The sequence below is a fragment of the Arvicanthis niloticus genome, chromosome X (genome assembly GCF_011762505.2).
Source record: "Arvicanthis niloticus isolate mArvNil1 chromosome X, mArvNil1.pat.X, whole genome shotgun sequence".
Taxonomy (NCBI): Eukaryota; Metazoa; Chordata; class Mammalia; order Rodentia; family Muridae; genus Arvicanthis; species Arvicanthis niloticus.
In genome coordinates this window covers 108299732-108311756 of record NC_047679.1, presented here as the reverse complement: position 1 = coordinate 108311756, position 12025 = coordinate 108299732, and the positions used below count along the sequence as shown (strand labels likewise).

General features: G+C 48.3%; 1 protein-coding gene across 2 annotated transcripts in view; it reads left to right on the top strand.

Annotated features, from left to right (window-relative positions):
• Elf4 (E74 like ETS transcription factor 4) overlaps positions 1 to 12025 on the top strand; it is a 41621-nt gene that overhangs the window by 23526 nt on the left and 6070 nt on the right. For both annotated transcript variants that reach the window (XM_034486314.2, XM_076918931.1), the window contains exons 2-7: positions 5197 to 5478; positions 8372 to 8543; positions 8876 to 8968; positions 10201 to 10395; positions 11161 to 11244; positions 11330 to 11522. In XM_034486314.2, the coding sequence (XP_034342205.1) occupies positions 5407 to 5478; positions 8372 to 8543; positions 8876 to 8968; positions 10201 to 10395; positions 11161 to 11244; positions 11330 to 11522 (809 nt within the window). In that variant the 5' untranslated portion in view covers positions 5197 to 5406. The remainder of the gene's footprint in view (positions 1 to 5196; positions 5479 to 8371; positions 8544 to 8875; positions 8969 to 10200; positions 10396 to 11160; positions 11245 to 11329; positions 11523 to 12025) is intronic.

Below are 12025 nucleotides of genomic sequence, written 5' to 3'. Positions count from 1 at the left end.
CCCTCCAGAGGGTATTCAAGGAGCTTTCTCAGCATGAATGAGGAAATCGGTTCCTTTTGTCAGCCCCCCTCCCTCTGCCTCTCCCCTTCCTCTCCTATGTTAGGGCTCCTCTAGTGCTTTTCTTGCTACATAACCACAACCCAAAGGGCTGGGTGGGGTGACGGAATACTCCACCCCACAGGGCCCCCAACCCAGGAGAGGACTTTCTTCTTAGCCAGCAACTGGAACTCTCCAGCTCCCACAATCCTGTGGTCAAGGGGATTATTGTGGGACCCCCTACACACCCTTGCCCTGTGACAGGTCACCTGAAGCTCATGTTCTCTGTGACTGCTTTTTACTTTGTCTGCATACTTCCTCCCTGGGCTTTCTTGTTTTTGTTTTTTAATGTGTCTCTCCTTCATTGGTTTTTTTTTGATTTGTTTGTTTTTTGTCTTTTTGAGGTAACCTTAACTAGGTAACTAGACTTTGAACTTCTGATTTTTCTATCTCAGCCTCCCCTGTGTAGGAGAAAATGAGTCAACATGCTTGTTTTTATTCAGCACTGGGGATTATAGGCCCAGCTTTTTTTTTTTTTTTTTTTAGCCCTGGCTTGGAAATCACTGTATAGACCTGCCTGGTCTGGAGATCCACCTACCTCTGCCTCCCAAGTGCTAGGATTAAATGTGTGTCTCCCCATATCCAGTTTAACCCAGCTTGCATGCTAGGCAAACACAGTACCAATTGAGCTATATCCCTAGCTCTTAATTTTTTTAAGGCAAAGTCTTGCTATGTATCCCAGGCTGGCTTCGTATTAGGGATCCTCAAGATTCAACCTCCTAAGTTATTCAGATTAAAGGCATGTCCCAAAACACACAGTTTAGGAACCTGGATTTTTTTTTTTTTTTTTTTTGCAAATAAGCATAGAGAAACCCCAACCTTGCAAAACCTCACCCCCTTCCTGATTTCATCTCCAGTGGAGGGGGCAGAAGACAGAAAGGAACAAAGGAGAAGGAGCTGACGACAGAGCTGTGGCCAGAGCCACTTCACTGGGCACTTGCTCAAGGAGGATTTGCTTGGCTGATTGGAGTTCAGCTTTAGCTGGGACAAGACTCTGGGTTTGAGTTCTGCAGATGGCTTAGTTCTGCTCTGTCCAGGACTACACACTCCATCCTGACTCTGGCCCTCTGGCTCTTAAATACAGGCTATTGGTCACATGGTACAGCAGGCGCCATCTCCACACTTAGCCAGAGGAAAGACTTTTTTTTTTTTTTTTTTTTTTTGCATAGAGGGGACAGCTGTTCTGTTCCTGGGGCAGCTTCCATTTTGTTTGTGGCTGTTGGGGGAGGGGTGGTGCAGGAGTGGGAAATGACATGAAGGAAACTGTCGTTTCCTTTCCAGAGAATTCCAGAAAGGTTTCATGGAGAGCGAGGTATTTCAGGAGTGACAGTAGACTCTGAGAAGATGGGGAACTAGAGAATTGTGCCATGTGGCCCAGATGACCATCTGGCCCCCATGTTTCTTGGCATGTGCAAAAATGCCATAGGGGTTCCCAGCAACTCTGAGAGCCATTGAGTCAGCTGATCAAGCCTAGATTCAAACTCACTTGGTAGAGATTGTGGACGTGGCTCTCCCAACAAGTTGCCTCTGGTAGGGCAGGCCTAGGTGAGTGGGTGCCGGATGCTGCTTGGTGTGTCCCAGTGACAGTCCCAGGAAGGAAGGCAGGGTCTGTACCTCTGAAGGGGGGCCTAGTTGTGGTTATGCAAAATCAGGTCCAAACCACGTCTGTGCTGCCTTGGTTTGGAAAGTGCACTCGGAAGCCCAGAGCCAGAGTGTGTGTTCACAGGCAACCTGGCCTTTTTGCTCCCTCTTGTGGTCCACACTCTTGCAATGCGCATCTGCTTTCAGTGTGTCTACCAGGCGTCATTTCCCATCCCTGCGTAAGAGAGACTTGGAAGCATCTGTGTCCTCTGACCTCCACTCACTAGCAAGGCAGCATCCAGGGGGACAAGAGGCCACTGAAGCTGTGGCCTAGCCAAAGGGCTTTGAGAGGACCCTGGAGAGAAGAACCTTTCAGTGTGTTTCTTGCCTACCTCCCATAGGGTGTGCCTTCTTCTGTGGTGGTGGCTTCTTTGGTTTCAAGTTCCTGGGAGAGGGAGGTTATTTTGAGGGACTGGAGGAGAGTAAGTGAACATGCAAACGAGCCTTTCTCCACCTCTCACTTTCAAATCCTCAAACTTTTGAAGGGGGAGGGGGAAATTTCTGGACTGAAAAGTTAACGCAGTAAGTTTCTTAAGCCTTACCAAGAGAGCAGGCTAGCCACATCCCGACCTCTCTGCTCCTTTACTTTAGCTTCAGGCAAAACCAGATCCCTGGAGAGAGTTTTCGAAGATCTCCCAGCTAGATGGAGACACAGGCACATAGAAGAATGCGACTGGAATTACTCCTCTCTGCCTTCGAAGCACACAGATCTGGGGACCTTTCTAACCTCCCAGTTCCTTAGCAGAGTGCGCCTAGGGTAGGGGATCACTCACCTGAGGACCCATACATCTCATACCTTTGTTGGAGTTGGCTTTTGTCCCTGGGGAGCACACAGTCTCAAATATCCTTGTTGACCAGTAGAAGCCTGGCCTGCCCAGCCCTCCCCCATTGTCTCCACAGTACTAGAACCAAGGCAGCTCCTTCTGCCTGCCCTGAAGGAGCAGGAGGAGGAACCTATGATTGAGCTTGTGGCTTTGCAAGCTGGCCAGACCAGGGTAGCCCTTTGACACACAGAGGCTCTCACGAACATGTCCCCACACTTGGCACACATGCACACACCCTGAATATGCATATATACCTATGGTCTGTTTGCACGCTCACAGCAGACAAATAGTGCACCTATGTAACTAGCACTGTAAAGAATAATATCCATGTAACCTCTGAGTTTGCACCTTTCTCCTCACAACACACTCAGCGTACATTTAGCTATATATGGCTCAAAAAAAAAAAAATCGCAGATGCCCACAGACTAGGATCGTTCATTCACTCATTTGTTCCTTCTTTCTTTTTTAAAAAATTTGTTTGGTTTGGTTTTGTGTGTATGTGTGAGAGGGAGTGTGTTCATGTGGGTACACATATGTACTAATACAGTGCGTATGCCTGTATATCATGCCTATGGAGATCCAGATGTCAGCCTCTCAAGAATTATCCACCTTGGTGTTTGTTTGAGAGAGGGTCTCTTGTTACCCTGAAGCTCACAGACTAGGCCAGCTAACGAGCAGATCCCAGTCACACTGCCCCAGCCCTGGGATTATAAGTATGCTTCATTTTTTTAGGCACTGAACTCAGGTACTCATGTTTTCATGGAAAGTACTTAAGACTGAGCTGTCTCCCCAAACCTGGTTTTCATAGCCCAAACTAGCCTCTACATCACAGTGATCTGTCCTCCCCAACCTCCTGAATACTGGGCTTAGAGGCATGAACCATCACGCCTACTGCCAAGCCTTTTTCCTTGCATTTATCCCATAAACACGAGGCAAGGTATCAGTGTCTTACCAATGATCTACAGTCATTCCCACTGTCAAGGAAACCGGTGTCTTGACAGAGGTCAGGAAGATGCATAAAGGTTTTTTGAAGCCCATAGTTCCAGTAGAACTTTTGAAAATGAAACACTGGCCTAGGAAGAGAAAGCAAGATGACAAGGACACCTTGAACAGAAGGGCCCCAGTGAATGACCTGGGGCAGGAGCAGATGCAGATGGTTCACTTCTGGGTTTAGATGAAAGTGATCACCTTTCACGTGATTGGGATGAGAATGTTTCCCAAGGGCAGACACTCTGGCTAGTGGGAGAGCAGGATCTGTGGAATGCTGGCCTTAGGCTAGGGGAGCCAGACGCAAATGGTCCTGCAAGGTTCTGCAGGCCACAGGGGGATAAGGTCACATGCAGGTTTGGGTGGGGCAAGCTGAAACAATGGCGCCAGGAGACAGCTGTTCCCTTATCTCCTCACTCCCCAACCTTTGTAGTTGCACTAGAGATGGACCCAGCAGAGTTCTGTCTTCCATCCAAAGGGAAATTCAACTCTGATGGGTAAAGCTGAGCCTAGCAACTTCTCCAGGCTGTTAGATGGAGTAGGTGGAAAGGTGTGGGGGTGGAGACTGGGCGGGGCTAACCCTGTGGGCTAACGGAAAGGAAGTGGGAGAGGCTTGGGTGTCTCCAGTGGAGGAGAGCGGTCATTAGAGAGGTCACTTGTGGCACCCTTATTTTACCCCTCTTTGCCTCTCATCTGGAGCTCCTCCTTTATTTCCCAGGCAGGATAAGGGGTTGCCATCCTGGCACTACGGACGGAATGTCAAGGCATTTCCATGTGTGCTCTTGTGGGTTCTTTCCTGGCTCTGGTGGGTGAATCAGCCCTGCTCGTAGTTCTGCACACATTGAAAACACATCACACATTCAGAAACCTGAAGGGCAAAGGACCTGGGACCTGGGCAGGTGTAGAGGCTAATGGGCTCCAGGTGGAAAGAGCAGAGATTGCTGTCAGAGGGAGTCCGGAGAGCTGGGCTTTGGGAGTTGGCTCCAGGTGTGATCACACTAGAAGCACCCTGGGGCTCTGGTAATGGAGGAGTAGATAGTGGGGAAACAGCAGGCAGCTGCAATGCCTTGCTAGTTTAAGACTGAGATTTCCTGGAATATGGGGGGGGGGGGGGGATGAGCCAGCCATAGAAGATGAGGAAGGTTCTGGTGGCCCCTCCCCCAGCCAGGGCTCTCCTCACAAGTTCCCAGGGTGATAGCTCAGTCTTGAAACTGAAAGCAAAGCTAAGCCGTGAACACAAACCCACAGGCAGCACAGCGACCGGAGGCCACCCTGTGGTGGGCAGTGGGGGGAGGTTGCTAAGTGCATGCAAAGCATATGACCCAACACCCCTCCCTGCAAGCCCGAGTGAGACATTTCTTCCTCTGTAGACTGTTTCTTGAGTCAGCTGATCCTCACTTCTAAGGTAAACTGAGCCCATGAACACCCTGTGTCCCCTCTAACCCACACGTACATCGTACATGAGTCTTTCTCAAGCCAGGACAATTACAGAGATGTTTTTCCTCCTGCTGCCCCATATCAGGCCTGGTGCCTTTCTACCATCTCTCTGCTGGAAGTCTGTCTAGAGCACAGCAGAGCCTCTCAACTGATTTGGTCATGGAGCACAAGGAAATTGGCTTACTGTCTCCATCTCTCCATTCTCCCTTAGGTTGCTCTTGTGGTTGGCATAGCCCAGCATGCAGTCTTGAGCCTGCCATAGGCCACACCCACTCCAACTCTGGATATCCTTCCCGGAGGCTCAGAGAAGGCACTAGATTGATCCTAACGTACCTGAATAACATCTGTTCAACAACAAACCACCACCTCAGCTCCAGGGAGCCGGGGGAGAGTCTCATTGTCCGCTCTGGCAGAAGCCAGTATGGCTATTGCCCTGCAGCCCAGTGATCTGGTCTTCGAGTTTGCAAGCAACGGGATGGATGATATCCACCAGGTATGGCCTCTGGGAATAAAACACAGTCAGTCAATGTGGGCAATTAGGGGGACATAGATGTGAACAGCCAGCCTGTGAGTCCAGGGAGTGGGACTTGACATAACTAGTCAGCAAATACCTATCAGGCACCAGCTACTCCTAGGAGTCACTGGATGGTCACTTAGGGAGCTGGTTGGCTACATGCCATTATAATACATGTAGTCACTAGGCTAGCCAAGCAGTTATTAAGCAAACCAGCTGGGTGGTGAGTCAGCAGGCTAGTGGAAGTAAACGGACAGTTGCATACAACTGAACATCCTGTAGGATGTCTGCTACTTCCCTTCAGCCCCAGTGTCCCATAACAAAACTTCTGGGACAACTCCATAGCAAAGAGGGCACTACCAGCCGGACTTCAGGCATGGAATTGGAGTCTTACTATCTTCAGACTCATGGCTGTAGACCAGTTGATGGGCTCGCCCATAAATGTCTTCTCAGCCTAAGGATTCAGGACATGCCATGAATGGGGTCTTTAGGCAGGAATGGGGGATGTTGGAAAGTAGGGTAGGGTCAGATCTTGGTGCTCTCGTCACCTTTGCTACCTTCCTTGTATTTTACTGAAGGCAGGAGGATTGCATTTTCTATGCTGGTAAGTGGTCAGCAGCTTTCCACTCTGCTCCTTCACAAAAAGGAGAGAGATGAGGCAGGCAAGTGTGGAAGAAGGAAAGGGAGAGTAGAAATTTAAAATGCTGGCTTTTAATCTCAGTTGAGACACAGTGTCACCTAGCCAAGTCTTTCCCCTAACCCATCTGTTTGCTATGTCACAAAATTTGTCCAAGAGAAGATCCAGCTGAACATTTCCAAAACCTTCTCTGAGGAAGTCAGATGCTCTATCTATGGGAGGGTAGAAAACCCTCTTACTGGTCCTACCAAAGGCTGCCCTCTAGTGGGCATTGAACGCATTGCACTTTCTGGCTTGCTGGTTCTTGGACAGACTAAATCAGCTTGGTTGTCTGTTCCAGGGCATATAGCCTTGTGGAAGGGAAGAAGGGGTGACCTTTACCTGGGTTCTCGGTGCTAATTTGTCATATTTGTCCCCAATCTTCCAGCAGTTATTCCTATTCTTTATCTCCCCAGCATCTCTGTACCTTCAGCACAGAGCTTCTCCTCTGATCGAGAGACATTCCAAGCCAAGGCTTCCCCGCAATTTCCCTGTCTTCTCCCATTTATCTCTAACATCCTCTGTTCTTATTCCCTTCCCACTGACTTAGGAGAAAGAAGAGTAGGTAACTCCTACCCTTTCGGAGTATCTGTTCTCACCTCCCTCCTTCAAGATCTCACAATAACAATCATCATAATCAGTATCACCACCTTTTCTCTTCTACCCTTCCTCCATTTTCCTCACTTTCTGCTTTCTTCTATCTTTTTCTGCCTCCCTCTTTCCCTCTATTCCCCCTTTCTCACATCTTTCACACCTCTCAGATATAACCCCTAAAGTGTCCCCAGCCCTTAAAACAAGCCTTCCCTTCCTTCTGCCTTTCTACTTCAGAATAACAGCTTATTGGCTTCCTCACAGAACCAACCCTCTGCACCCTATGTTTTTCCATTCTTAGCTGCCTTTCCCTCCTCATAGAAAACAATCTTTGCTGTTAAAATGTCACAAATATAAAAGAACTCATAAATCATAGATAGATACATAGATAGATACATAGATAGATACGTAGATAGATGAGAGAGGAATGGGAGTGGTGCTCTGGTTAAGTAGGAAAACTAGGGACTTAAAAGGTGGCTCACCAGTTAAGGGCACTTCTTGCTCTTGTAGAGGACCCAGGTTAAGTTCCCAGCACCCACTTCTGACAGGTCACAACTGTTATAACTCCAGTTCCAAGCAACCCTCTTCTGACTTCTGTGGGTACCACACAGACAGTCACATTGTGCGCATAGATACATGTAGGCAAAACCCTGACATTTTAAAAAGAAAAAAAAAAAGACATTTGTTTCCCAGAAGCTCCAGATACCTAATTTTCGGAAACTTATTCTATGCCAGGTCCTATTGTGAATGTGTTATGCTTCCTGATCTGTTTAAACAATCTATGGGACCAATAATAGGAGTAACCTGGTTTGATGAATAAGGAAACTGATACACAGAAGGGTTGGGAACCTTTCCTAGGGTCACAGTGCTAGGAAATAGCAGATATTAGCTTAAAATCCAGGCAGTCTGGCTCTAGATCAGTCAGTGCAATCCAGTCACATTTCATGGAATGCTAGAATGTTCTGTATGTGTCTGGTGCAGTGTGTACCACTAGTCCCATGCAAAACAGGTGTACATGGAACCTTGCCATCAGTCAATCCCTTCCCATGAATGGCTCTTCTTATAGACTCAGCTCTAGCCTCAGACCATGACTAGTCCAACAAATCAAAAATGTTTGCCCAGGTTGGGGGTATAGCTAAGCATGTACTCCACTACCTGGTCAGTGGTGGAGTACATGCTTAGCATGTACAATGCCTTGAGTTCCATCCCTTGTACTGCACATGCATAGAACACATGGCTGAGTGCCAGTCGTGCTGAGCTAAGCCATCTCTGTTCATCAAAACCCTACTTAAAGCATCACCCGGGGCAGGATGGAGGGGCTGGCAAGATGGCTTAGCAATTAAAGGTGCCTGCTGCAAAGCCTAATGACCTGAGTCCCATCCCCAGAACCCACATGACTGAAGAAGAGAACCAATTCTAACAAGTTGTCCTCTGACCACCACCATATACATGCCGTGGTGTGCCCCACCTCAAAAATGAATAAGATTTTTTTTTAAAATGTAATTTAAAAAAAAGCATCACTTAGGGAGGTTGGCCACTGCATCTGGTAGGGTGGGCTTCTGGGAAGTAGGTGAGTCCTGACCCAGATCTCTTTCTTCTCCATAGCTAGAAGACCCTTCAGTGTTCCCAGCTGTGATCGTGGAGCAGGTCCCCTATCCTGAATTAGTACATCTGTACTCAGGACTGGATCTGGATGAGGTCCACAATGGCATCATAAGGGACAGGACCTTGTGCATGACACAGGATCAGATCTTAGAAGGCAGTATTTTGCTGGCAGGTCTGTTCTTTTTCTGGTCGGGTAAGGTGTATGGTGGAGAAAAGATATCAGCCTCTGGGGAACAGCAGCTCACTGTGGCTTCTAGTAACCCCACCTAATGACCAATGCTTCCTATAAAAGAGGAGGGAATCATCTTAATCCATTCATAAACTCCTCAGACAGGGTAGCACCCAGAATGGAAACCAGTTTGGGGAGGGGGGTCAGGTGGGAGGAGCTCTGATGTCCGCCTAGCTGTACCATGGAGCATCTCCTCTTGGGTTGGCCCTTATTAACGATTCTGAAGCCCAATGAAACTCTCCTTTCTCCTCCCACTTCATGGAACCTGGAACCAGATGACAATGTGTCCACCTCAAATGACGTGTCATCCACTGAAGTCCTATTCAATGTGGCAACTCCCAACGATGTCCTGGATGAGAAGCAGATCTGTAAGTTTGAACTTGAGTACCTGAATTCAAGGCCATAAACCATTTCCCGTTGCATCCGTATGCTGGATTCTCAGGCACATGTGCATAAGGTCTCAGTCCTCACATCCATCAGTGGACACATGAAAAGACTCAAGCCTGGGCTGACAGGAGAGGGTTAGAAAGGCACCAGAGACCAGCAAAGTTTTACTGTTATTTCACCAACTTTTAAACAGTGATAAATTTACATACGGTCACCTTAGTCACCTTGAAGGGTACACAACTCAGCAGTAGTACGTGGTTTCACATCCTTGATCTCTGCCATCTTGACTCCCTTCCATCTGATAAAGCTGGATGAATAATCCATTTCCTGTTCTTTTAAACTATTTTTATTACATTTTAAATGAGATTTTGTGTGTATGGGTCAGGTGTGCACACACCATACCATACATGTGGAGGTCAGAGGGCAGTGTTTGGGAGCTGATTCTCTCCTCCCAGCTGTGGATCCTGGGGCTCAAACTCAGGTTGTAAGACTTGGCAGTAGGTGCCTTACACACAGAACCATCTCATAGCCCCTGTTGCCTGTTCTTGAAGGATCAGACTCTAAGAGAGCACAGATGCCTGTTGGTCTGCCATGGCCCCAAGCTCCTTAGAAGTTTCCCAAGGTAGCTCCTCTCAGTTCCTTCTCCAGACAGCCCCCAATCAATTGCCTTTTACCCAAGAGGGTACTATGGCATATTAAAGAAAAAAAAAAGTCTCTGAGGCTAAAAGAAATGCCTCCCCTTGCCTCTCACTAATATTCAACAAATATTGACCGAGTGCCAACAATATACCACTGTTGCTGTGTGACCATGGCACATGACTTGCCATTTTTCAGTTTCCTTATCAGGAAAGCAGAGGAATTGGGATTAATGATTTCTGGAGCCCTTTTGAGTTGTCAGATGTGTGAATGACTAAATCATTCAAGTCCTTTATCCGAAGGCAGCCTGGCCCTGCCCCACTCCCAGCAGTGAGTGATAAATGTAGCCATTGTGGTTAGGCCTGATCATGCCTATAGCTCTGCAGATGTTTCCTCCCCTCGTGGGACAAGACCCTGAGGCAGCTTTAGATGTATCCTGTGTATGTGGCTTTTGAGAGTGGCATCCCCACCCTCCCCGAGTGCTAACCATTTTACTCTGGAGCCACACAGCACTAGAAAGAAGGGGATGGTTATCCTTGCCCTTGGCTCTGCCCACCATGGGCCTTTCTTCTTGCAGTCAGCACACCGGAAGTGCTTCCAGACTCCAACTCTGTCCAGACCATCAATCTGCCCAACTTACTGCTTTCTGCCCCTGAATCTGATGACCCGAAGAAGACAAGTGATGCTGGTGACCAGAAGGAGCATTCTCTAGGGGAAGAGAGAGTCTCCAGAGAGGAAAACCTTAGGAAGATTGGGAAGTCTCGAAAGAGAAGTAAGGAGGAGGGAAAGTATATGCATATCTTCAGTGGGGAGCCTTGGGGGACTGGGAAGCCCCAAGGACTGAGTGGCTCAAGGCTTGCAGATACATTAAGAAGCCATCTCTTTGGTCCAGCAGGGATGGACTAAAGGTACCTCTTCTGAACGTCTTGGCTTCATTAGGTGTTCTTCCCAAAGCCGGCCTTTCTCTCATGCTGCTTCTGTCTATCCAGGGTGTTCATAAAGTCCTCTAGCGATGTCAGTATCCCCAGCGGGTTGGATCTTAGGGTAGGTGTTGGGACACCAGGCCCAGACTCCTGCCTAGTTCCTGGACTTTGGGGGTCTGCCCTTATAAAAATGAGTCATGCTGTCTGCTTATCTAGCTTCTATTGCACTTATGAAAAAGGCCATCTATGCAAGGACTTTGGACTTTCCCAAGCCCCTGTGTTATTGATTTACTTAGGGGAGGGCTGCTTGATGTTACCTCACCAGTCTGCCTCCTCATATCTCTGGACCACACTGAGCTGCTCCACAGCAACACCTTTAGGTTGTCACTCATTTCCAAACTTAGGTCAGGAATTTCTGGCCTAGCTGCTCTTCTGAACTTTGGAATCTAAAGGTCTGTCATTTGCAGATCTCACATCTCCTCATGTGGCAGCCTTGATGTGGTGTTGCTTCTTGGCTGTTGCTGTGGGGAAGGATTGGACTCCCAGCTTTAGTGATCTGGCTTGCCTAGCTAACTTTGACCTCAGCTTTCTGCTTACCCACCTTCTCTTCACAGACCGAAAGACGAAGAACAACCGAAGTACCTCACCTGTCACTGACCCCAGTGTCCCCATACGGAAGAAATCCAAGGATGGCAAAGGTATAGCTGGCTCTCAGGTGAGGTGGGCAGAGTGCCTCTTAATTTCAGAAGCCTAAGCAGCCCCTCACTGCCTTTCCCTCTGCAGGCAGCACCATTTATCTGTGGGAGTTCCTCCTGGCCCTTCTGCAAGACAGAAACACCTGCCCCAAGTACATCAAGTGGACGCAGCGAGAGAAAGGCATCTTCAAGTTGGTGGACTCCAAGGCTGTGTCTAAGCTGTGGGGCAAGCAGAAAAACAAGCCTGACATGAACTATGAGACCATGGGCCGGGCCCTAAGGTAGGAGCTGCTGGGACACAGAATTTCTCCCCTGAGGGATTGCTAAGATCTTCCTGTGCCCAAGGAGGCTCCCCCACTTGAAGGACGACCTGATCAGTCCTCTCCAGGAAGTGGATCTAACACTTCCCTTTTCTTTTGCAAGCCCTCTTTTGCATCTTTGTATTGAAGGGTAGTTTAGCTCCACAGACACCCAAAAAATTTCTACAGAGGGTTTTTGTCACATTCTGGAAGCCAGAGATGGCTTTGAGTTATCCCAGAGATGCATCCTTGGGGCAGAGAATTCTTGGACCTCTACCATCCGTCCCTGCACTGCTTTTCACTCTTCACTTACTCACTGTCCTCAGCCCCAAAGCAGTATGGGAGTTGACATTGACGACCCCTTTTCTGTACATCTGTTAGACTGTAGAAACCTTTAAAATTTCATAAATGGCCCTTTGTGTCCAAGAGTTGGCTATTCTCTCCCAGCCCCCCTCCCCCATCTCCTGGACTGTCCCCGTCCAGCT